Source organism: Homalodisca vitripennis, chromosome 5 (assembly GCF_021130785.1).
Source record: "Homalodisca vitripennis isolate AUS2020 chromosome 5, UT_GWSS_2.1, whole genome shotgun sequence".
NCBI classification, from domain to species: Eukaryota; Metazoa; Arthropoda; class Insecta; order Hemiptera; family Cicadellidae; genus Homalodisca; species Homalodisca vitripennis.
In genome coordinates, this window is record NC_060211.1 from 8,551,250 (window position 1) to 8,579,009 (window position 27,760).

The 27,760-nt window shown below is 33.4% G+C and overlaps 2 protein-coding genes across 2 annotated transcripts in view; both read right to left on the minus strand.

The window, feature by feature from the left end:
* LOC124361759 (polypeptide N-acetylgalactosaminyltransferase 1-like) overlaps positions 1–27,760 on the minus strand; it is a 65,796-nt gene that overhangs the window by 347 nt on the left and 37,689 nt on the right. The window lies entirely within an intron of this gene.
* On the minus strand, positions 101–21,416 carry LOC124361761 (polypeptide N-acetylgalactosaminyltransferase 1-like). Its single transcript, XM_046815726.1, has 11 exons — positions 20,686–21,416; positions 17,571–17,787; positions 15,842–16,008; positions 13,642–13,816; positions 11,509–11,724; positions 9,896–10,013; positions 9,194–9,379; positions 8,961–9,095; positions 3,938–4,045; positions 1,478–1,606; positions 101–356 (listed from the first exon to the last, which is right to left on the minus strand). The coding sequence occupies exons 1-11, from the start codon at positions 20,924–20,926 to the stop codon at positions 177–179; spliced, it is 1,872 nt and encodes a 623-aa protein (XP_046671682.1). The 5' UTR covers positions 20,927–21,416; the 3' UTR covers positions 101–176.

Genomic DNA, 27,760 nt, shown 5'->3' on the forward strand with positions numbered 1-27,760 from the left:
ATCAAGTTATATGTCAGCAGCCTGAGGAGAGTAGTAATCCCAGGACCAGATCTGGGTGGGGCTGTTGTTACACTTGCTGGCCTTCAGTGTGTCACCCACCCCTAGTGACTCTGCATCCAGACACAGCTCCATGGCGTCATTACGCAAGTGACCGTTCTGTAACACACATCCCAGCATTACAAGGTTAGCAGCATCAAGTTATATGTCAGCAGCCTGAGGAGATGAGGAGAATAGTAATCCCAGGACCAGATCTGGGTGGGGCTGTTGTTACACTTGCTGGCCTTCAGTGTGTCACCCACCCCTAGTGACTCTGCATCCAGACACAGCTCCATGGCGTCATTACGCAAGTGACCGTTCTGTAACACACATCCCAGCATTACAAGGTTAGCAGCATCAAGTTATATGTCAGCAGCCTGAGGAGAGTAGTAATCCCAGGACCAGATCTGTGAAATTTATAAAAAAGATTGATGTAGTAATCTTATATGTTAAAAATGTTCAATGATGTAGGACCAAAGTGGTCAACCAAGCTTCTTGATACTCCATCATATTCATCATATTCCAGATGCTGCACTATGAGTAAGGTGAACCGGAGCTAAACTCAATATTGAATTAACGCTTCCCACCATAGTTTATGTGTAAGTGAAATGTAGATATGCCTGTTGATGGTTTAGCGCAGACGTAAGTGTGAAAGAAATCTCTTACATCATCATGTACCCCACATCAAATAATATATATCAAAGGATGTTTGTCAAATTAATAGAAGAGAGAAGCTTTGGAGACTGGAATGTTTCAACATTGAGTTTGGTGTAAATTCAGATCATGAGAATATTGACAGTAAAACATACAAGCTAAGGAGTTAGGCAAGTTGTGTATTGACATAAATTAAATTAAGGATAGAATTAAGGATTTAGGATTGTGGTGCAATTAAGGATAGAAGCATTTTCGTCATTTATGACATTCATAAAATATATTTCAGACCTAATGGCCAAGCAGTCTAAAATGGACCTGGATCTGACTTAGAGAGCATAGGTTCAAATCCTGTTTGTGACCGTAGCACTTTTTATCAGTACCATCGACCTTGTACTGTATCGACTCTCTTCCTTATTCTGTCTGATAAGATCCTTGTATAGGCCAGTGGGCCATGAGAACGGGCAGAATAAGGTTCAAAAGGGGATCAGCCTCTCCTTTATAACAATTGAATTATACACCAACTACTGTATTCCTTAGTATGTTATATGGACGATTATAGTTGGGTATTTTAAAAATGAATCTTTGTAAGCACAGAATGATATATACATATAAATGTAGTTTTAATCCATATTATCCAGACTTCAAACACTAGTTGTAAGAAATAATGACATGCATGGCTTTGAGAAAAGCATATATTTTGAATATTTTGTTCTTCGTTATTCCATGCTACTTGTTATGGGCAGCCGTACATATTTTCCTATCCACAATGAAACAATATTATAAATACCTTGGTCAGCCTCCAGATTTGTGTCTTTGATAGTGGTGAGCATTTCTTCATTTTAATCACATTAGAAGAAATGATAGATGCACACAATTCGTTACGTCTTATTTGTCCATCATTGCTAAGTGAAAACAGCTGAAAAAGAACTTGTAATAACATTTTTAGAAAGTCTAATAAACTAGATAGTATTTATTTTCTTATTTTATTTCCTTAATTATACAGAAATTAATGTTCGTTATTTTTAATGCATGAAGTTGTAACCATTTGGGAAAATGAAGAGTTGTAACAATCAGTTCTTTTTTTCTGCCTCCCAAATAGAAGCGATGTCAGTGAGATGGAGGCAACAATGTCCCTATCTACTTTGTTATCACGCAATATAAGTGGGTTTAGATTAAGTTATCATAAATATGTTACTATAGTAGTACAAAAGTTAGAGATAATCTTTAAGAGAGGTCACGTTATTTGAGCTTGAAGTTAGGCACTATCTCGAGGGATGTTTTTCTTTTTCGCCAGAAGTGTAAGGTGGTGAAAAACATTTTCCGACATCAGATCAAGTTAGACGATCTGGCACGTGATTGGTGGTCGGGAAGTACCAATCGGAAACACCCCTAGCCATCAGTGCGGGCTTAGGTACGTTCCACACTTCTGGTGAAAAAAGAAAAATATCCCTCGAGACAGTACCTAAATTCAAGCTCAGATCATGTGAGCGTTTGTTTACTTTTTATATTTATAATACGTACGTATGTATTTAGCTACTTAAAGCCCAAAAACAACGTAGGGACAGAGTGACCGCCTTCTCGCCTTCATCGCCTCCTTTTGGGAAGAACTGATTGTCATAACGGCATGTAATTTTAGAGTAAGTTAAATAATGTATTTTCCTTTATAACAATGTAATTTTTTCAGTCACAGGAAAGAAAAACGCTTTCAATAATAGTGGCGTCCTGATAGTACCAAAGCACTCAACATTGTTTTACCTGATCATTTTTTCAGAGACCCCTCCTCCATCCAAACACTCGGGACAAACAATGAGTGGATCATGGTTGTCTCATACCTGTACAAATCCTCCACTCCCTGTGGAACTGGCACCCTTGTCATCCTGCCACCATCTTTTGATTATGCTGGGAGGATGAGATAACAACTTTCTTTGGTTGAGATATCAACTCAGATGGTTTGGTATGGGACAGTAGCAACATCAACGTTACAACTAAGTAACATTTAGAGTGTATTATCTTTAGCAGAATTTGCTTAGTAAATGACGAGAAGGCTCTTACATTTAGAATCATATCATGATGTCTCTCACTGTTCATGCTAATATTTGCTTCGGTAGTTGGGAATTTATTACCTAGAGAAATTCACAACAGGTTGCAAGGTTTGTATGGGAGGGGTATCTTTTGGTTTACCCCTACGTGTAAAATCAGCATCCACATATTCCAAGAAAAGTATACAAGGTGTTTGAAAAGACTGGGTACGGCTTAATATTTTACAAACCATAGCAAATAACATTTATAAACTTTGCACAGTGTCATATGGCTATGTAAACTATTTTTCCTTCCTATTACCATGACATGCCAACCATGGTGGGATGGCCCACAGAGGAAAACATGGAAATCTTAAATGAAAGCATGGGTCGAGTGATACCTCATTTGAAAGAGCTCACTTAGTAAAGTTGAATGCCGCAAACCGCATCTCAAAAGGTTTATCCAAACAGAAATGGTGGGTTGTTTTAGGTACACATTGTGAAGTACATTATGTGCTGCCATTTCTGATTGGATCGTCGTATTCTGATGCTGTAGGTGGCGTTTCACTCTACTAACCGATGTCTTTTCACAGAGTTTTTTTAATTAGCAAATTATGTCATAAATTTATAACATAAAAATAAAACTAAAATGAATTCATTGTCTTTATGTTTATGAATTAATTAAGTTCTACCATTGTTCTTTGTTGGTGAAATAGTTAACTTACCACTTAATTTTTGAATTAAATTTTTTGTTATTTTTTATAAATACTAATCAGTGAAACCATTTGTTAGTAGAGTGAATCGCCGCCTACCGCATCAGAATATGACGATCCAGTCAGAAATGGCAGCGCATAATGTACTTCACAATGTGTACCTAAAACAACCCACCATTTCTGTTTGGATAAACCTTTTGTGATGCGGTTTGCGGCAGTCAACTCTACTAACTGAGCTCTTTCAAATGAGGTATCACTCGACCCATGCTTTCATTTAAGATTTCCATGTTTTCCTCTGTGCCGTCCCCCCATGGTTGGCATGTCATGGTAATAGCAAGGAAAAATAGTTTACATAGCCATATGACACTGTGCAAAGTTTATAGATGTTATCTGCTATGGTTTGTAAAATATTAAGCCGTACCCAGACTTTTCAAACACCTTGTATATTCATTGGTGTGTAGGATACAGAAATTTGGTGTACAAAGAGTGCCTGTGGTTGTCTTGGACATTGCTTACCTGGCCACCGATGATGGTTCCGTCGCAAGTGTAGATTCCTACGTTATAGTCTGGATTCAGTTCACCGTGAAGAGTGTCAAAACATAAGTGTGTTGCTTCATTTATAAGCTACAAAAATAACAATTGTAACTATTTACACTTTTGTACATTTTCACTATGGTACCAAAATTTTTTTGAAATTAAATAAGGCTATTGCCATTATACAAATTTAATGTTAATATATATATATATATATGTATATATAGGTATAAAAGAAAACAAAACATGTTTCTTCAACTTGAAAAGCTTAATATTTCGTTACTTTTCAGTAACATTATCAAAAGCATGTATACAATAAAATATAAACAAATATAAAAATGAAGGTTATAAAAACATTGGAAACAACAAAACAAAACATATGGTATCAAAGAAGAAAATTAAACATGTAACCTTTCCTAAACACAGAGATAGATAAAAAGTTTGAATAATAAATTTAAATTAGCTGTGTCTCAAATTTAATCCAACTGGTGATTTTGATTGAAGAGCCATTATGTTTGCTTGTTCATATCTTCTTAGTCATAATTTTGTATATTCTTTATTGTCATAATTTTGAAACTTCTTGATGCCAATTAGAGAGAAACAATTTTCAAAGGTTTTGTTGTGTTGGACAGCGTGTGCAGATACGGGTCTAAGTAAATTTTGATGTCGAACATCGGCACGATGATTGTTCATCCTCAGCCTAAGTGACGTAGATGTTTCTCCAATGTAGTCTTTAGGGCAATGTTGACAGGATAATTTATAGACTACATTTTCACTGTTACATGTGATATCTTCTGCAATGGAATATTTTTTGTGCGTAACGCAACTTTTGTAACAGTTCGTAGATTGCATCATACTGCATATTCCACAGCGTGGTTTATTGCATGGATGGCATTTGTGTTTGAAATTTTGACTGTTGTCTTTATCTTTAATGTATTTTGGATGAACTAATAGATTTTTCAGATTTGGTGGTCTTTTGAAAATAATTCTAGGAGGTCTATTAAAAAGATCCTTTGTTTCTGGAGATTGTTCCAATATTTTGTAGGCGGTCTTCATAATTCCATTTACTTTGTATAATCCAGGATGGTACTGAGTTACAAATTTGGCATCTTTTTCCACAACACTTAAAACATGGTTTGTGTTTTTAGGCTTAGCTATTTCACTGTTAATTAATTTTGCAGGGTATCCTCTGTTGATTAATGAATTTGATAATGTTGTTACATAATTTTGGAAGTCAGTGTCATCTGTACATAGATTCTTAGCTCTTAGAGCAAGACCCTTGGGTATAGATTTCTTTACATACTGTGGATGGCAGCTATCATAATGTAAATATTGCATACTACTTGTGTCCTTGACATGAATTTTAGTTTTAAAACGACCGCTGTTTAATAAAACGTCTACATCAAGGAAGGTCACAGAATTTGGCGATGTTTTCCAGGTGAAATTTAGTGATGAAAAATCGTTTAATTCTTCTAGGAATTGTTTCAAATGTTCCATTCCATTATTCCAAACAAGAAATATATCATCAATATAACGAAACCAAGCCAAGGGTTGAAATTTTTGGATTGATAAAAAGTTTTTCTCGAGTAACCCCATAAAAAGATTGGCATATGAAGGAGCCATTTTTTTCCCCATCGCTGTGCCCTTTATTTGAAGAAAGTTTTTGTCTAGAAACTTAAAATTGTTCATAGTCAAGATCATAGTAATTAAATGAGTGATAAAATTAGAAGTGGGTAAAGTGTTTTTCGGTCTTTCATCTAAAAATTTCCCAATTGCTTCGACGCCCTCATCATGTGGAATATTGGTGTAGAGTGATTCTACGTCAACTGTAGCTAATATTATTTCACCAGATAATGGTTGAGGAATTTCCGATAGTCTTTCTAAGAAATGATTGGTATTTTTGATATAGGAGGGCAACTCTCTAACAAAAGGTTGTAGAATGTCATCTACGTAAGCAGAAATTTTTTCTGTAGGAGCTCCAATACTTGCAACAATAGGCCGGCCTGGAGGAGGTCTTACTAGTTTGTGTGTTTTAGGTAACATGTAGAATACAGGTGACTTTGGTTGTGTTGGGATTAAAGTTTTAAGTATATTATCAGAAATATTTTGCTTGGGGCCATTTTCTAAGAGATATTCTTTGATTTCTGCACTAAAATCGTTAGTTGGGTCTTTTTCCAGAGTCATGTACACAGTAGAATCTTGTAATTGCCTGTTAGCCTCATTAATATAATCACTCCTATTCAAGATTACTGTAGAATTCCCCTTATCGGAAGGTAAAATTACGATATTTTTGTTATATTTTAAAGACTTAATGGCTTTTTCTTCCTTAGATGTTATATTTTTTAATTGTGGCAAGTTTTCAATAAATTTTTGATCAGATACATTGGCTAATATTACATTTAGAAACTGCTCAATAGGATGGTCATTGGGCAGGGGTGGGGGCTGCCATCCAGACTTTGGTTGAAATTTTTTAAGGGAAAGCGGCAATGGCTCATTGACATTGTTCTTATTTTCATGTTTACTGAAATAAAATTTGATTCTAGTATCTCGTGCAAATTCCAATAAATTCTTATAAATATATATATACTACTCATATTTAATAAAATGAAAATATTAAATTAAAGAGACGTTCAATATAATACAATTCATTGAAGCCCTCACTACGAACATTAAAAAAAGGTTCTTACTTACATACAAAGTGTTTTTTGTTTAAAGTGGGCAATTCTATAGTAAAGATTTGATATATTGTATAAGTTATTAACATAATAAAACTAGATGTAGTCATTTCTTCTCCAATAATTTTTTGACAGGCCTTTATTATAACTATAAGTTTACTTATTTTAGGTAATGTTTACAAAAATCTTGAGAAGAAAATATAGGAAGATTATACCATTACACAGTGTTTATACTAAGAATGTATTCAAGTTGACTGCCGGCAGTGTATCCAAAACTCAAAATTGTTTAAAATTTATAAATATACAGGGTGTCAAAAGGCTGTCAAAAAACTTCTTTGACTCATAGTACTCATCATTTAAAACAAAAAATTTCCTATTAACATAGTTTGAGAAATTGTCGTTTGGTCACAAGCTGACGTTTTGTAAAAAAACTAATATCTCAAGAACTAGTAAAGCTACATATACCAAATTTTGCACATATATGTATATATGCACATTTGTAAAATACACCACAAGTTTTGTTTTTGTTTTTTTAATATTCACAAAATGGTGTCTGTGAAACATTTTTCTAGTAATAACAAAAACGATAGTATAGTTATAAAAAATTTACAAGTTACCAACTATTTTGTAACTTTTGTACAAATTCCAGAAATTTGTTACACTCTTTTGTGAACATCCTGTACATAGAGTGTCATTGGGAAAATCTATATTGAAAATAAATCATAAATTAATATTACTACATAATTGTATGTTTGACAAATCATTATGATTTAGAAACTAAGCTCCAATTTTATGAAGTGAAACATTTTTGAATTTGAGACAAGTACCCATTTATAATGAAGCTATAAACTTTATCACCATGTTAAAAGTAAAACTTAGTTGTACGCCCAGCAGCTAACTAGTATTCCCTTTTAAAGTACTGAACTTACCGTACTGACTAACTTTCCATACTGATTTTTTTTTTAGTGACTATAATTCTACTTCAGTGAGAAAGACTAGCGTGTATGGCTGCTCTGTTTCAAATTTGACTCCCAGAGCAGCACTGTCCATGGTATTAGAGGCAGGGTCGTACTCAGCTTTGGCGAGCTCCAGAAAAGATATTCGGCCGGGCCCCGCCATATCCCCCCACAATGGCCCCGTCACGGGCTTCACCCCCTACTCCGTTATTCAATTGACAACATTTTATTATTTTATTAATGATAGTAAGATTTAATATATCTTGGTAAAAAGTAGTACAATAAAATTTTATTAATCAAACCATTTTGAGCATTATCTTTAATTAATTTAATGAACCCTAATCATGTATAATAATTAGTTTACTAGTTTGTCCGATAGAAATTATTTCTAGATATTAATGATTATGAGAAAAATCTTTAAGAGACATTTTTTTAAATTTAATATTTATTCTCAAAAGAACATAATTTGTCTTTTGTATCGATATTCCAGTTATGACGCTTTGGATCAGACCGAACCCAAGTCTTGAGGTATTCGTTGTTTGATTGCAGGATCAATTATTGACTTTTCTGTTTCAATGCACGGTCTAAATAAACACGATCAAGATTGTTAAATCAAAAGTAAAATAATTAATTGAAAATTAATAGCCACAGTTTCTTATAAAGTTTAATGAATATTACAAAATAAGCCCATAATAGTGTTACAGTTATTGTTTGAGCTATCTCGTCCGCCAACACTGTTCCCTGAAATAGATATGTGGTGAGGCTCGGCTCGGGTCCCCGTAAAATTGTCAGGAAAAAATCTTTCTGAGTGCAGGCCTGATTAGAGGCATGGAAGGTTATATAATACAACACAACTATAGAGTCTTAACACTGAGAACTAAATAATTCAAAGCAATTTAGAACAAACAAAAAATATTATAGTATCTTGTGTTTTACTGTATGCAATTGGTTTTGTTGCATCGCTGAAACACTAGCTTTGGGCTGATTGTAATTTTTGTTAAATATGCAATTAATGAATGAATGCTAGATGAGATAAATTGCAAAAGTGTTTTAGCCAAAGGTGTTTGTGAGTGCAATGCATATTAAAAAAAAGTTGTTAATAGATAATCATTCATTATATAGATATTGTAGTTTACTATAGTTCAAAAATCTAGAATTTTATTCTGGCTGTTTGTAAAAATATAAGGCTACTGATAAAGTGAACGTGTTAACAATAATTGTTTTGTTAAATGAACACTATTTAAATTAATAAATTAAATGCTTACTAGTTATTTACTAGCTGGAAAGTTTATGGTCATAAAGCATTGTACTAAAACAATGCTTACACATTTCCAATCTAATAAAGTTTTCTAAACAGAATTAATGTCTACTGACCCTTCCATACGCCTGGACATTTTCATTGAGAATAAACTTGTCGGGGTAAATGTTCTCCAAATACCACTTGAAACTCTTGCATTTGAGCCTTTTCCTCAGTTCCTTACGTTGTGACACATCACCGATGTCAGCATTCTGGAACGACAAAATGAGCACATTTAAAAAACTGTCTCACACCATAAGGTATGAATCTAAAATAGAAATAGTATTTGAGGACATAAAGTTGTCTATACCCTTAGATCGGGTCGGTGCATATAGAAAAGTTCCTTATAGTCGTCCATCCAGACTTCAACAGTACGAGCGGTGTTGATGCCGTGGGTGTCCTTGTGTCCTGGGAATGAGTAAGGGTGGAACAAGCGGAATATGTGGCCCACTCGTGAGCAAGGAATCGTCTCCAGAGTCCCCCCACATTGCCAAATCTACATACAACAGAACTTGAGTTTCTCTTCCATTCATAAGAAATATTCAAGCAAATTTACAGGCTACAACAATTAATCAAACAGTTCTCAATGTTTAGGAAACAAATTCTGAAACTAAACATTTAGAGTATATGGAAGAAAGAATATGTAATTTATGATGCAGGGATTAAAGAACCTAAAAATTTCTAGACTAATAATTCTAAGCTATTTTAAATAAAACATAGTCATTGAAATTTGTTCAATGTTTGGACAATATATTTATTTTAAAGCCCAAATTACGAGTTACATATGAATTTATGAAAAAGAGTTATTTAAGATCTTAACAACAATTACTGAGCAAGAAATGTAATAATTGGCTTAACATAACGTAAAACCAATCTTTGTTGAAATTACAATCACAATATTATACCAATAACCTTTATGAATAATATGATATAGCATGTTTAAAACTGTAAAATCGAAAAGTAGGTTGTAAATAATTTGATTTAACTTATTAAAAAACTAAAGTGATTTTACCCTGAATGACATCTCTAAATTCTCTCCACCCCAAAGGTCCATCTTGTCATCGTATGATCCTGACTCCCAAAAATAGTCAGCATCAATCGCAAACAGACCTCCAGCCATTGTTGGAGACCTAAAATTAAGCAAAACAAAACATTACACTATTTTTCATGAAGGAAACTTGCACATTAATGTATAAAAATAAATTATACACAATAACACGTAGAGTAATTACTGGGTGAGTCTTTGGGCATACAAATCACAGGTTTCCCAAGACAGGAAACCTGTGTGAATAGAAGTCGAAAAGATGCCAAAATTAGTAGTCAGCTGTGCTGTATGAGAATGAGAATATCTTTATTTTTATAATCTTCAAGATTTAAAAACATGTAATTTGATACAATGTAATTTTAATAATAATTTCAGTCCAGAACTTGCTTCACATTGTAAAATTCGGCCAGACCAGAAATTCACTTATGGTGTATAATGGTCCTACAGCAGCAGGCCTTGACTGTCCGAGTCAGTTCTTTTGATCATATCAGGAAGGACATTAAAAGAATTGGTTCCAACGTATGTAGGCTTCGATTGGAAACAACAACTGTGGTAAATTCGCAGAGCAAAATCTATGGCATCTCTCATCTGGTAGGCGTGAGTGTTCTTGTGGCAATGCAATTGTCTCGAGGATACAAGGCAGATCACTTCCAGCAGACAGACGCTGGTAACTGTCAAGATTTCCAATTCTTTAAAAGCATCCCTGCAGCTATCCTTTCAATCAAGATCATCCAGTATTCTGATTGTCTCTTTTGAGTGATCAGAACACGCTCCAGGTTGCCATACACCATAGCACCCCACTAAACGATGCCATATCTAAGATGGCACTTAAACAGATTGTTGCAATGTGTTCTCACTCCACCCTCTGTGCCGACATACTTAACTTTTCTAATTACGAAGAGGGTACTACACTAAATATTGTACTTCACACATTTGGATATAATATAATACAAAAATATTATATTGTTTGACACATAAGAGAAAGGAACACAGGACTTCATTTATATAAAAAAAAAATTCTTGTAGAATCCGAATGTCATTTGTTATATTTAAGTCTTACTGTCGAACTAGTTCTACTTTATTTCTTCCCGCCTTAGTGATTATTTATTAACACTTAGTTTGTAAACTTACCAATCTAATTTGCTCTAATAGCAATAAATAGCTATTCATTTGTTAATTTGGAGGTTTCTTCTGTTTCAGCTGAAAACTTAATTTTTGTGTGTGATATCTTCAGTTTCCCCTTCCCTATTTGAATTGATGCATGCTTTATCTTGGAGTGTTTCAACTATTTCAATTTCATCTTGAGCACTACTACTTGAAGGAATATTGTATGTAGAATTATTATTACTGAATACCTAGTAAAAGTACTGAAAACACTAAATACTGTTGTTATGATGTTACAATCACAATGGCTGCCAATACAATTAACTCTTACTAGAAGAGTCACATCTGGAGCTATTTAAAAAATTGTATTAATTCTAATACAATTTAGCTATTAGTGACCAGCTGGCAGTAATGTTCTACAATATAAAAATTTGAATAATTCTAAGTGTTTATGCAGATAAGCTGTAGAGGCTAACCAGGCAGGGGCTATAGCTGAATGTCTGCGGTTGAGCTCTCGGTCGGTTATGTCATGCCAGGAGAAGAATCCGCTCCATGAGAACCCGCCAACCTCCACCAACAGCCCGCCGTCAACGTCGGGGGTGTACTCCAGTGTGAGGTCGTCTATCCAGTCTATGATCGGCACCACCACAGCTGTGCGCTTCTCTTTGATGCGCTGCAGCAGTGGTTCTAGCCTGTGTCAGACAGTGGGCAAATCTTGCCTTAAGGCCACAGATCCAATATCACATGAGATGGTTGTGTTCTTAATCTATAGAGATACACACATGCCACTGGTCACATGTGACCTGGACTGTCTGCTGAGTCATGCACTAGTTACAAATACGTGACATTTAACCTGACATGAGAAAATGTGCCAAATTTTCCAAGTATTAAAACGTACAAAATAACAAATTAATTCCAATTTTTAAAGGTTGCTAACCTGACTATCCTTTCTTTTGATTCACTTATCATTTGTTTGTAGACTTTTTAAAAACTGAGAAGGCTTTAAAAATCAATTTATTTACATTGTGTGTAATGATGAAACATGCTGACGTCTATGATTCTGAAGTTTATAAGGTTTAGTATAGTAATTGTGAATATGATAGTACGAGGGTCAGTCAAATATAAACAAGACTTTTAACTTATACGTTTATTAAAGCTAAACAATACAATGATTACATGTTACTGCTTTTCTACATAGTCTCCCTCAACTCTCACACACTTTTCCCAGCGTGAGGATAGCTTATGGATCCCTTCTTTAAAAGATTTGGGGTTGTGTCTTGAACCAATTGCACACAAATTCCTGTACTTCCTCATCACTTTCAAAACGGTTTCCACCAAGTGCTTCTTTGAGAGGACCAAAGAGGTGAAAGTCACATGGAGACAAATCTGGGCTGTAGGGAGGATGTTCCAATGTTTCCCAATGAATTTGGCGTAATTTCTCTTGGGTCAAGGCAGCTGTGTGAGGCCTAGCATTGTCATGAAGCAAAATGACATCTCTGATTGGCTGATTACGCCTTTTGTTCCGAAAGGCTGCTTTTGCTTGCTCAAGAAGTTGACAGTAATAAGCAGCGTTCACAGTACGACGTTCGTGTAAAAAGTCAATAAGCAAAACGCCTTTGCAGTCAAAAAAGATGGTGGCAAGAAGTTTCCCAGCAGGCAACCGTGTTTTGGCTTTCACAGGGCGAGTTTCGTCTTTCCTTCGCCACTCCATTGACGCCATTTTGGATTCAGGAGTATAGTGATGGACCCACGTTTCATCACAGGTTATTATGCGATTTAAAAAACCATTCCCCTCTCTCTCAAGCTGATTCAAAAGCCTTTGGCAAATGTCTCTCCGGGTTTGTTTTTGATCGAGAGTCAGAAGCCGAGGGACCCAGCTTGCACAAATTTTCCGAAAACCCAGATGCTCTGTGACAATGGAATGCACACTACCATGACTAATTTCCACTTCACTGGCAACTTCATCTATCGTTAAGCGTCGATCATTTTCAAGAAGTTCACGAACAGCACAAATGTTCTCATTAGTCAAACTGGTCCTTGGACGCCTATTGTGACTTTCATTTTCAACTGTTTCACATCCGCCTTTGAACTTTTTAACCCAATCGTACACTTGAGAACGTGATGAAGTCTTATCCCCAAACTGAGTTGTCAGTCTAACAAAAATTTCACTTGGTTTAACACCTTCGTTTGTCAAGAACTTAATAATAATTCGTTGCGCAACTGCAGGTACAACCTCTTGTTCAGACATGGCTACAATGACAAACAAAACAGCACTGAGAACGCATTGTTGCAGCTTTCCCCCTCCCCCAGGCTGCCCCCTACCACTACTGCAACATGGCTACCTGCTACAACCTGGACGTTGGGTATAGTAATAAAAGTCCTGTTTATATTTAACTGACCCTCGTAATATGACGAATGTGGTGAAGTTCACTGTACTTGCCACTGTAATTTTAAAATTGTTATAGCCAAGGCATAGCCTATGTGGAGGGGTAATTTAAATTTAAAAAATTGTAATAATATTGAATTGTATTAATTTATCTGTGATTGTTCTCTGTTATTTTGAATTAATCTGTATGACCTAGAATTATTCAAAGTAAATTTACTCTTACCACTGAGTTCCAACTTCACAATGGGCATCAAGAAATACTAGAACTTCTCCAGTAGCTAATTTAGCCCCTTCTAAACGAGCTCGAATAAGTCCACTTCGCTGAGTCAGTCGGTGGAGGACAACCTTGTTGGGTAAACGAGTCCGCATGTAGTATTCCAACTTCCCCATCAGTTCCTCTGAAACAGTGCGTCTCTCAATACATGCTATACCCAAATTTAATTTCATTTCTCAACTTGAAAAACATTATAAACAATTTTCTATAGACTATTGCTGGATATTTTTGTCTTCAGATGAAGAGGTTTAAATTCCGATTTCTTTTCAAGGATAAGTTTTTCCTGCTTAACGTCCCTAAAAAATCTGGTTTGAAAACATACATGAGAATATTATGTACAAAATACTGGTCTCCTTATACACCATTCTAAATCTTTAACATCAAAGAGTAGCAACTTTCAAATAATCATTATCGTACTTGTAATCAACTTCCTTTTTGCTTTCTTCTAAATCCAACAAGTGGATGATGGCTATAACTTGCATATTCAATGAAAAATACTTCACTGTCTTAAAGAAAAATTAAACACTGAATTTATTCTTTTGTTAAAAAAACTTCAAATAGTAAAGGAGAACATTGTGATCACAAAAATTTAAGCTTTAATAATTTTCTATTGTCATATACCTAAGTGTATTTCTCCAGTTACGATATAATACTGACAAATTTTCATGTATATACAGGTGTATGTGTATGTACCTGTATGTATGACTATGTTTGTGTGAAATAAGGTATGTAAACTATACTCCAAACTAAATTTTTTCCAGCAAAGGAGTTTAAACACTTGTTGGTTTTTTTATATAAACACTTGTCGGTTTTTTTTTATAAACACTGACCCTGACCCTGCGGGAAGGGGAAGGGGGGGGCGCTGACAAGCAGATGTTTAATGTTTAAAATATCTTCCCTCGGAAAATTTTTGAGCTTTAAACCTCATATATCTGTTCTAGCTTAAAACAAACTACTAGGTGCAATTTTAATGTTTGCTTTTCAAACTTTCAAACCCTCATATATGCTCATGATTGTAGATATATAACTTTTAAAATACTTCACTTGGCCCAAGTTGGCTGTGTATTTTGAGTGAAAGTTCATTCATTTATTTTAAGAAATATTTTATTACACTTTGCTCTGGCAGTTACTATTTATACTACCCAGGCCCGTTCTCAGACCGGTTTTTTCTGACAATTTTATCAAGGCCTCCCCACGCCTTTTTGAAGGGACCATGTCGACGGACGGAGGGGTGGGGGCACACAACGAGGTCACGTCGAATATATTTTCTGGTGCTTGCCAAAGCTGAATACGGCCCTGATAGTACCTTAGTTCTTCTATGAAAGTTTTGTGATCTTCAAACATTATGTAAGTCCCCCACTTTGTCTTATTATCAAAAATAAAGAGCATTTTGTAGAGAGATCAATTGTAAAAAATAAATTACTAACCATTGTTGTTCTGATTGCTATTACAATTCTAAATTAATTGTAATTTTTTTAACTCTTACATATATAGATAATACGTAACACCTTTAATTTTCCCTCTGTTGGAGCAACCGCAAGAAATTTGAGATTATAAAATGAACAATGTGTACTTAGATTTCCTATTCTTCTGAAGCTTTGTTTTTTTATCTCATTTTCTACTTACGTTTGACTCTGTAGAATTCAGCGCAATATAACTAATTTGTAAACCACTTAAATTCACTTTATTTTCCAAAAAACCATAAATTGTTCACAAATAATAGTTAGAGCGAATAAATATGGCACCCCTAATATTGTTAATATAAAAAAAAACTAGGAAACATTTCTTTATTATCTAATCCCTACAATCACTTCAAAGTCTAGTTTCCATAGTCAGCAGCGACAATTTCAATAACCATCTAAACACCCCTTAGCCACGTCAGTCTAAGATGGTTTCAGGGTTTTGTAGATCATGATACTATTGTAAGATACACATTTTTGAAAAAAGAAGTTTGGCGGCATGGAATAGTCAAATGGTTAGGGTTTTATAATTAATCAACTAATTTACCTTTTGTTCCAACAAAACGCTGAATGGAATCACATTCAAGACACTTTTCGTAATAGACAGTTTGAATCCTTACCCATATGTAAAGAGACATTCTGATAATTGACACAAAAGAAAATAAATACTCTAAGAACAGTGAACAAACCTCTATCACTGTTATCATCAACAAGAATAATTTCTTTCAGCAAGTGTGCTGGTGATCGATTCAGTACACTGTGGACTGTGCGAATCAGAGAGCTCCAGCCTTCATTGTTAAAGATGATTACTACACTTGCAGTAGGAAGATCATCATCATACTGCACACTCTTGCATCTGTGGAATTGTTAATCATCAGTTTAAAATATAAATTTAAAGTAATTCAAAGAAGAGATTGAAAGGTAACAGGTAGAAGTTGTGCTCTAACTAACTTTTGGAACTAAACAGGATGTAAACATTATTACTATCGGTATTAAAATATTTTTATTCACTCACTTTCAACCAGCTATACCTACTATATATTAACCATTTTTAGCAAAGTTATTTCTGTTTTATACAAAATTTATCTAATTACACTAATACAAAGATAACTAAATCTAGAGAAAACTTAAATACAATTTATAGCCAAAAGTTTCATTTTTGTGTATTCTTTTAAATTCATACATTCCGATGGCTTCACCCACAATTCCACAGTTCTAGGCCTTACATATGTCATCCAATTACAAAAAACAGATTCCCTTTTTTGTTTCCTCTTGTCATAACTAACCATTCATTCAAAATATGGTAAGAGGAAGGAATCTGCAAATATAAAAAAACTAGTACTCAAAATGTTTAGATGTGAACTATACAATCCGGACGATGGATCAAAGTAAATATATTGTGAATGAGTTATCGTAATGTTGTTGCATTCTCTTTCAATGTGTTAATCGTTTGAAGTTTTATTTAATAAAGGCATCTATTATCCTCAGATTGTATTTAATTATTTATTTTTACAGCTCTTTACTGTACATTTTCAATAATAAAAATAGCTACATCTTGTACACCTATTGTGTAAAAAGGTGTTTCCAGAAAATATTGTATTTCAACATCAATAGTTTACTGCTGGCATTAAAGGGTTGAACAAATAACACTCAACTTTCTGAGAATTGCTATTTGCTCCTTTTTCAGAAATAAAGTAAGTTCAGTCAAACAATATTTATGTAAATCAACACCTGAAACCATATGCAAAGAAATTCTCCCTCACAACATATTGACTAGCATTAGGTAACCAATAAGCTGCTTCTTGGTTATGTTCTGGATTGATGAATTCATTAGGGATTTGTATTTAATGTTACTTTCTGGATCCGATTCAGAGATTGAATCAGATGACAAATAAAACAACTTTTATAATGTTAGTCTTGAGACAGCATGCTTGACCACCACTACAACACCAGGAATGGTAACAACTTTACTCTACTAAATTATTCACTTCTCTCCCTCTCCCAAAGTTGATAACAATTGTTATTATTATTATACAACATGAAATTTTTACAATATTTACATAAATTGTGGCTCTGAAGGAAATTTCATGTTTCACAATTAAAAGTAATCCAGTAATATTTTAAAAAAATTGTAATTTCCTTAAGAAATTTAAAAACATATAATTTCCCGAAGCCATCATTAACATACATACATTAGAAATTCATGTTTTTGCCTATATAGCCACTTTTCTTTGTACACAGGTTAATAAAATTGCTCAACATTCTCACTTTAAGTGCCTATAATTCCTAGTGAAGTAACCAAAACTATTTTCCTGCCTTAATTTTTCTGCCAGTCTTTTTTTTTAAGAGCTATGACTTTGAAATTGGAAAAAAAACCTGGCCAAAAACTGACTGTGTTACCTTAATAATGTCACTTACAAAGGATGACGATTGTCCACAACAGTCCTGTTATAAGACACTTTGTTGCTAGCTACAAGATTAATTGCCTCCTTCCTCATCACCTGTTGGGCGAGTTTTGCTTCTTCCCCACTTAACTTAACGGCAGTCCCATTGTCTCCCAATCCAGGTACAATATTAGCCAGATCCCTTCTGATCATGGCTTCAAATTCTTTATCCCTGTGAGGTGATATGGGACCTGAAACAATACACCTCATTTAAAAAGAGCAATACATTTTTAAAATTAATGCTCAGTTTAAGTAGATGCCATATCAATCTTTATGCAATGTAGAAACTTTTACTCTCTTCTTCATTAATTAAAAAATCAAACACTTGAATAATAAAATTTTATTTTTGTTATGCCACTCGCTTTCAAGGAAAGTATCATCAGATACACATAATTGAATACAAAGTAAAAGGCTCCATGAAAAGAAAATAGCATTTTTGGATTGTTTGACTTTTAAATTAATTAAGAATTAAATCCAATAAGCTTAGAACATATACAGTGTATTTTACGCTTTTATAAAAATCAGAGAAAGATAGTGAATGTACCTTATCAATATTTTTGACATATTACTATGTAAAGTAGTTAATCTTTTGACACATAACAGTGGTTAATATCCAAATTAATCCTTTTACACTTTCAAATCATCCATATTCAACAATACACATAATTATTGAAATATTTGTACGAGTATGTGTATAAAAAATAATATGTAAATTTTGTGATTACAGCATTAACCAGCGATCAATGTCAATTCATTTACGATTAAAGTACGAGAATTTTGAAGGTTTCAACTAAATATTAGACTAATATTAATAATAATATATACATTAAACTATTGACTTAATCATGAATGATGATCATTGTACATTAAGGAAGGCCACTGGTTTCCACAATACTTACCTTTATAATTCACCCGACTCCCACACAAAAAAATTAAGACATCATACTTGATTTTTCTCTCACATACAAGGAGGAAACCTGAGAAAAGTATAACTCATTTAATCAATAAACTACATCCGAACGCACTTTTCAAAGTTTTACTGATCTTACATCAGCTTTATAACTTAACTGAAAACTACATCTCACTTAGTCAAGAAGAGGTCTACAGTCACACAATATAAGCTACCTTGCTACAGAGGCTATGCCTATCTCTCACTTTCCAAAATGAATAACTCAGTGATTGATCTTTATTTGCCATTCTTACATGATCACATTTTTCCTTTATTTCTCCATGCCAGTACCCTTTCCAATTTGCTGAAGCATTCAAATACCCATAGAGGTTACCTTACTCCTCTTCACCCAAAACAGATACTTCTTCCTCAACACTTGCCTTATATAAAACCTGAACATAATCTATTAAAACATGCCCAGAAATGTTCTCTGTTCTACACTGCACACATCTCACCTATTATATAAAACCAAATTCCCCGATATCTAGCCAAAATTTTTATTTTCTGAAAGGCTTCACATAATGATTCAGGTGAATTTATTCATGCGAATCCTTGATCTCGTATCCACCCCTCATAACCAGCCATAAGTCATACATCTCCCTGTCTTTCCAAACCTAGTCCATCATTTCTTCAACACAACCAAACCTCACTGCCTCCTTCTTCCTAGTTCCACATTTCTGTCTTCGCCATACTCAACATTCTTGTCATATCTCAATCCTTTACTCCTAAACAACAGGAAATATGTCCCCTGCCATTACTCATATAACACAATGCCTGAGTTACTAGCAAACTAATTGTCTTTGCGCTGCAATCAGCTCACAACCATATCCTTTACTGCCTTTTATGGGAAAATTTCAAGAAATGAAATAGTGTATAATATTTACAAGTATTATAATAAGATGCAATTTATTAGAATTGTTCGATTTGCATGTTTCTTCTCTGTCAAAATGAATTAATCGGCTGTGTTGAGTTGTACCATGGACCTAAATGTTAAATCAGGTGATTGTTCCTATTGGCCAATTAACATCAGCTGAGGTCATGTGACATAGCCATCACATTATCGCTTCACCTATTTATAGACGTCTTTGATGTCGAAACCATATAAATGTTTCGTTTTGAGCTTCTTCGACGTCGACTTTCATTGGATCTCTTCAAAAGAACATGACTCCAGATTCCAGGAGTCAAGTCTGAGACAGCATCAGAAACTAGACGCTGCAATAAAAAAGAAGGTGAACTGGAGCTAAACTCAAATTCAATTGAATCAACCCTTCTTACCATAGCTACGTTATGTGTAGAAAACTAAAGAACTGATCCATTCTTCTCAATCTCACAGCTAGATCCTACCCTACATACTTTTCAAAATGACAGTTCACATCTTGGGAAAGACGCTCTAACTCCACAAGGCAGAAGAGAATAGACTACATACCGCCCTGCCTGTCATCATCGTATACATGATAAAACTTGCAACTTCAAAAGTACCGCTTTACTTCACTAATATATGTTTACTACTATTTAAACCAGCTTGACACTCCTTCTGCTAAAATGTTAGCAATGGCAAAGTGAATCAAGATGTCAAGTAAATTGCAACATCTAGATTCAATATATGCACTAGGTTTTGTGGCATTTTCAACACAATCTAATGCTGACTCAAATCAAACTCTCGTTCACTAACCAAAGGCACTGGGCCAAGACTAATGGCTGAAGGGTCAAAAAACAGCTGATTTGACAACCAGATATTTTAGAAATAAAATACCAACAAAGATTGTCAGGGAAACGACCAGAACCAAAAACAAAGCTAAAAAAAGTATTTAAAGCAAATCTGGAATTGTATTTTACTGCCCGGGAGTCCTGCCATCAAGTCTAAGTACAAAAAAATTAGTGGTGAGAACCTTTACGCACTTCACCAGATTCCGAGTTAATGACAAACCTGTTGAAATATGGTGTAATTGTTGGCCAAAAAGATGGATAACGTTTAAAATGAAATTGTTAGAAATACAGTTTTAACCAAGGTTTACTTTAGACTTAAGCTTATCAAGTTTGCAAACTGTAAAAAACAAGCTTATTACATTTTTTACTTTTTTATTAAATCATGGTATAGGTTTCCCCAGTAAAATAATATTAACTTACTATAATAACTTACCTCTATTAACAATAGGGACAACAATAGATTTTCTTTGATGGACTGATTCTCTTCTATTGTTATGTGCAGGTTTCTTTAGAATGTTGTTCATATTAACATTCTCATTGTTTCTATCTTCATAAATTCTAAGCCGTGGTAATACTGGAGCTTTAAATCTGGTTTGGTGTAAATAGCACCATAACGTTACAAGAGGAATTGTTAAAGGAATTAGAATGTTATAGCACAGCCACCTTATTCTCATTGAATATATAAGCAGTTTATCGGAAATTAATGATAGATAATAAATATTGTTAAACTGTTTGATGAAAAAAGCGTAAGAGTTACTATAGATGATTTCTTGTATATTGTGAACTAGAGATTCTAGTTCTAGTAAAAAGTATGATTTATTTTAAATGTACAACAAAATTAGGTCTACAAGTTATCAAAGAAAATTTGGATATGAGTTTTAACAAACTATGAAACGTAACTAATTTTCTGTCAAAAACACTAATTTTACGTATTACAAGTGTAATCTATTGTAATCAACTGAGATGACTGGCTGAACTAGAAACCAGTCCACAAAGCAAGTTTTTCGTCAGGTGGATTGTAAGTACTGAATATAATACTGCTAACTGACGTGTCGATTAACTGCTGCCTATGAATAGACGTTATTTAACGTAACATGATAAGTAACACTGTTACTGAGCTGTAACTGTAACCATGATAACCCGTTAATTTAATGAAAAGAAATGTGGTTTCTCCTAATCTCCACCAACATAAAAACAAAATAATCACAATTGACTTATTTGAACAGTTGTTTTACAAATAATTGTGAGAAGTTCATGCACGTTTAATACTCTCGCCCTATACTACAAAAATTTCCAAGAAACATGATTTTTTTATTTAAGATCTAATTTTTTCAAAGATATAATATACATAGTTTCTGTAAATACAAACTTTTCAATATTTTAATATTCAAAACTAATTTGGCACTTATTAGTTAATTCTTTTATATAAATATAGAAGTATACTTTTCTATTAATAAGCTTTTATAGAAGGCTTTATAAGGATAATTTTCCCTTATACTTTTATGGCAAGACTGGGTATATTCCTGGCACTAGTAATGATGCATGCAGAACTTAACAAATGTCATTATTTAAATATTTTGTTTGACAATTTATGGAGATAGTAATGAATCTTGACTAAACCTCTAACTTAATGAAGCAAAATGTGTTGTGCAAAAAGTATGCAGTGTTTTTTTCTGTTACTTTAAAATCACGATGTGCCTGTAACAATAAAATATTCAAGCAAACATGTACACGAAATTTTCAATCATAAAACTTATAATTCAGTAAGTTTGTCACCCAATTAAGTAAGAGATCAACATTATTACAGTAATCTGTGCGTATAAATGGTACAGTAGTATAGGAAAGTAATTAGTACTTTCTGTAACTAGACAATGAGACAATTTTCAACAATCAAATAAATATTGAATGAAATTGTACAAAATCTGATTTTATTTCAAGATTGTGACAATGTACTACCTGTTTACAGTTTAGAATTAAGTATCAAATATTTTAAATCAAATGACAAGAACTGAAAATTTCATTATTATCAACGTAATTTGTGCAAATGTTGCATCAAATTATAGTAATTATATTCCTGAATCCAAATGCATTGATCTATTATGAAAAAGTAGACGTTTATGGTATAAAAGACAAATTTTTGTAATATGTACAATATTGCATACAAATTAAAACGGGCATGTGTTAGAATGCCACCATTTTGATCATCTGTAATTAGATGATTGGCACTTTGCGAGTTAAAACATGGAATAAAGGAAGGAGTAAAGGATTATGCAAATAGAAACCAATTTAAAAACAGTATAGATATATTTGTTCATATTTCACTTATAGAATATATTTTGTTCAATTTTATTTAACAGAATATGTTACTTTAGTTACAGTCATATTAAGCACATGTTTAAAACTCTAGTCGTCTACAATTTCCTTAACACTTCACACAATAACTCAACAACAATAATAACCGTTACCACATAACAATTCTGATAAGTAATACTGTACTTAGTCCATTCAGTGAGTGCTTGAAGTACGCTCTACTTACGCTTATGTACATGTGACAGCAAGACAAGATCATACTTTAATCAGTTAGAATACAAGGTGACCATAATCTGACGAGAGGTGTATATTAAGAGATTATTGAGGAATAATAATTAAACTGGTTATTATTTTTCATAACACAAAGCAATACAGCATATTTCAGTTGTTTATGTTGCTACACCTGCCAGTTACTTATACCATCTCACTGTCAGCATCTGATCCTAGGACTGTCTACTGACCGTTGTTACGGTACTGGATATAGCAGTGAAATGCTACAGGGTGTACCTGAACTTATCTTAATAATTTAAGAAATGATTCAATTAATTTTAGTCCAAATTTTTTTGTAGTATACAGGAATATGCTGACAAATAATTGTATTTTTGCTGCTTTATATTTTCAAAGCTATTAAATATTTTTTTAATAAAATTGTATCCACTGGCTTGAAAAGATAATATGTGTATTCAAAAACATTGTTCAAATCAACAAATTTACACATTTTAGTGGTCAATATCTTGAATTAATATGATATTATATTCTTGCTGTTACACTACATTATCATTTATACATTTATAAATGAACACAGTGTCAAGTGTCACCTGAAGAGAGAAGACAGACTATAAACTATAAACATTCTCCTACGAGTTCCTTAGTCACCTGACTATTGCTTCCTGATTTGTTTAATCTGACTAGTTTGAAAGTGGCCTGAGCTTTCTTTCAGACACTTCCTGAATGGAGTTTATAAGCTCATAGGCAGCACAAAACACTCACTACCAAACGTTACAATAGCAGTTTATTATCAGTCACCCGACATCAGTCAATGCGTCACCCAATAGTCAAAGTATTACGCAACAAGGTGACCCAGAATTTGAGTTCCATTAACACATAAAAACCCAAATAACGCTTGATATACAGTGTTAGCTAATTACACAGTTGAATAGTCTGCTATGGTTATTGGTAATGAATAACTTTTATACAATATGAAATAAAATTATTTAAAGCAAGACGATCAAAGGACTCGACAGAGCGTAACGTCTTCACATCATTTCTTTACTGAGTTACTTCCAACTTTCTGTCCTTTGACCCCAGAATCAATAGGGGACATGTGTATAAAGTTTCAAGTCTCTACGACTTTTCTATCAAGAAATATTGCACAGCCAAACAAACAGACAAAGACATGAGTTATGAAGTACATATTACGTCCTTAATAATCGACTAAAACACACTATTAATAATCGGTTAACTGTCACAAAAAATCTGTTGCTCAGTCTAATTAATAAAGAATTTAATTCCAGCTAAATTATTCTTTGAAAACTTGTGCTATAATACTACAACAGTTTCGTGTTAAAGAGCAAATTTAAATTACATTCAAAATTTTAAATCTGTACAAAATTCATTTCTTGGATGACACATCATCCAACGTTGTCATTCATCTCACAAGATGAATAACATGAGAACAGAGTAATAGTGCAGAGGTGTTAGAACTTAAATTTCCTTGAATAATTTGTATGTGCCCTTTCCAAGGTATACAATAGGTGTGATTAACTCAAATAACCATACAATTAATTGTACATTTCATTGGTTCCAACAGTTGAATAAATTTTCGTTTGGTTGAATTTAGCGTCAATATTTAATTTTAGAGCACTAGTGATACACCAGTAATTTACAGACACAAAACATGACCCCAAAACACACATCAAAGCATAATTTGATGTTATTACATTGTTCTGTCCACATCACATGACGTTTTCTATTAGTTTTGTTCTAAAATTAAGTTTTCACATTGATACTTTCATCTACAACTTCTTAAGCACAAATAACCAATACTACAGTCTGGATGTCCTTGTTACTATGTATTAAGTAAGACTACATCATTAAAGAGTTGAGAACATTTGAACAAACGTCAGTCTCTTAGTTTCATTAATCTAGTTTCTACAACAAACAGATCATCTACAAACAGAACTGGAAGACTATTACTCCACAATACAGTTGTTTGATTGCTGCCAGAATGATATGTTATGGTAAGCTGTTCACAGCAATTACAATATAGTAAAACTATACAAGAGTAGAGTGTAGGCCATCTAAATATCAATCTATTTCAATAATTGCAGTGTTCATTCATCCAATACAATAACTGACATTACAATTACAAATTAGTAACCCTTTGAGTACTGCAACCATTTCCTGTTGTATACAAAAGTGTCACGTTCTTTATAGCACATTTTCAATTGTAAATAATATATTACATACATTTATTCAATTTATACATTAAAATGTTTCTTAAAGATGTGTTATAACATTGCATTTTGTTAGAATTAATTTTAAGGGTTTGAAAATTGTTTACAGTATTTTTAGAATTTTAGAATTTATTCTCTAAATAAAGAAATGTGAAAGACTATGAGAGTATATAATATTTATTGTTCTGAAGTTAAATTAAATATACACGCAATATAAATAAAACGCTGCCTGGTATACATGCAAACGATGTACAAACTTCAGTTTTTCCTTGGCAAAAATCACAAATTTTAATACGTAATTAACTTGGCCATCTATTGGTTACGAACTGTATGGTTTAGTTATGTAAAATAATACTAACTAATGTGAAGTTTGACACGGAGGCTGGCACTTTATGCATTGTTTGTGCTTCTAGTGGAGATGCAATACTCAAAAGGTTTAAGTACCATTAGCCTACTTTCATTAATCAATCAACAAAACACACACAATAACGGAAAACTTAAAAAGTAAACGAGAGCGCATTATGATCGGCTTCCCACTAATAACAAAGTATGTCACACCACGTTGTGTAACAGGCTCCGCTCAAAGTCTAGCTAATTTCATTCTCGGGGTGTCCTGCGGAGAGTCATACAGACAGGAAACCTGACAGAAAAGGAATTAATACAATCCCTAGGTTGACAGAAGAGAATATCTGCCTGCATATTGAGTGATAGACTTCAATGACACTTAGTCAAATCCCATGAATTTTTATCTTTGTAGAAATTAAGTTTCATGTAAAATTTAGTCTGCAGATGAAATTGTTCTCAAGACATCCTGTTGGATAGTCAGGGTTCACACACTCATACACACATCCTTTATCCAACACGTCGCCTATATAGAAATGGCGTTATATGCTAAATTTGAAGCCTGTAGCTGAGATTTCAATCCTATCATCTTGAGATATCCAATGGAAAACAGACACACTGTGGCTAAAGAAAAACATAAAAACTTCCAATTTTACAGCTCAATTCATTTTCGAAATATCACCCTTTCTTATAAGATTTTGATCTGCAAAATCCCATGGAGGGACCTGCATTGCCATCAAGCTCTATCTTGTCTCTAAACAAATAAACTGATACAACAGTGTATCAAAGGACATGATAGCATGTAACAAAAGTCTTAGCAAAAAACCCATCAAATAACACATGTTAAAATATCATACGACTAAACTCACGACTGTTCACAAATTTCTTTATTCTATGATTTTTTCATTGCCATCCATTAGACCAATGTAAAAATGTTTCGCTAATGCTCAGCCAAATCCCGTGGAGTGACACGCACCATCATAGTATTTGATATTTCTTATATAGAAAGTGAGTATAAACAAATAAACCGATTTACATTGAAAACAATAAACATCGTGAAACTTCACTATCTTATTAAAATTATTTTCAAATCAAATATTTGTTAATGTTTGTACAATAGAATAATGAATCAAAATTAATTAGTTGAATTATTAATTGTTACGATATAATATGAATGGTACAAAAGTTATATTTACTATCACTGATCCAAATTTAACCAAACCCCACGTAAGAGCCCATGATTAGGACATCCACATGTCGTATACTGTACTTTTTACAAAAGCATTTTTGTAAAATTTAACTTGATTTTTACATTATTTCAACAAAAATAACAACAGTGCCGATGGCCGAGGGTCTGATGGCCGAGGGTCTGAGACGTTGGTCTTTGAGTCTGAGTTAGAGATAGCGCAGGATCGAATCCTGTGTGTGACCGTTGCACTGTTTATCAGTACCATCGACCTTGTACTGTATCGACTCTCCCCCTTATTCTGTTTGATAAGATCCTCCCACAGGCCAGTGGCCGATGAGGACGGACAGAATAAGGATTAAAAGAAGATCGGTGTCTCCTAAAAAAAAAAAAAAAAAAAAAAAAAAAAAACATTAATAGCAAGATTAAGATTGTACTGCCAGAATATTCACATTCTAATTTTTATGTTGCAACCCTTTTTACACATGTGTTAGTGACTGAAAAAGAACTGATACTGAAAACTGGATCTTACTTTTATGCAATGCAATGTAGAGGCCTAAAAGATTGGTCCCTTGTAAACCTTCATAGACATTATAGCCCTGGAGTGGCGAGAAATAAGAAAGCATTTGTAGCAAATAAGTCTATTTATGAATGCAACATTCGTACATGCAGGAGCAAATGCACCATTTATGTTGCCAAGTGAATTTGTCAGTGGAGTAAATTGTCAGTTCCATAGTAGTATGGTACCAAAACTGATCAGCTAAACTAGTAATGAGAATGTCATTCCTGATCAAAGATAACAAAATGTATTTGATATAGTGCTGAAAAAACTTTAACCCTTTGGAGACCACAAAAAATCAGACATGTTAGAAAAAAGTTCATTTGAGTCATTTTCCATAGTTTTATCAATACAATTGTAACTTTGTAATGCTTATAGCTAGAATATTATAATTGGGTTATTTATTTATTTCTTTGGCCATCCTCTTTCAATGCTGTGCCATGCCATGTGAACAAAACATTAACATTTTTTAAATTTTACTACACAGTACAAAATAAAATTACAATTTATACAAAAATAACTGTTTCTAGTTAGCCATAAGCAATTAATTTAAAAAAAAAATAATTTTCAACTTAATCTGCGGTTTAGTTACCACTTTTACTACTATCTGGGTTTATTATTTCCTGAATTTCAGTTTAATATCAGAATTTTAGGG

What these genes read in the sequence shown, in the direction of transcription:
- LOC124361761 (XM_046815726.1), bottom strand. Translation starts at nt 20,926, where the DNA reads ATGAGAATAAGGTGGCTGTGCTATAACATTCTAATTCCTTTAACAATT. An exon ending in TGATGATAACAGTGATAGAG is followed by an intron (nt 13,817 to 15,841) that starts GTTTGTTCACTG and finishes GCACTGTTTCAG; the next exon opens with AGGAACTGATGGGGAAGTTG. An exon ending in ATGTCCAGGCGTATGGAAGG is followed by an intron (nt 4,046 to 8,960) that starts GTCAGTAGACAT and finishes TTATTTTTGTAG; the next exon opens with CTTATAAATGAAGCAACACA.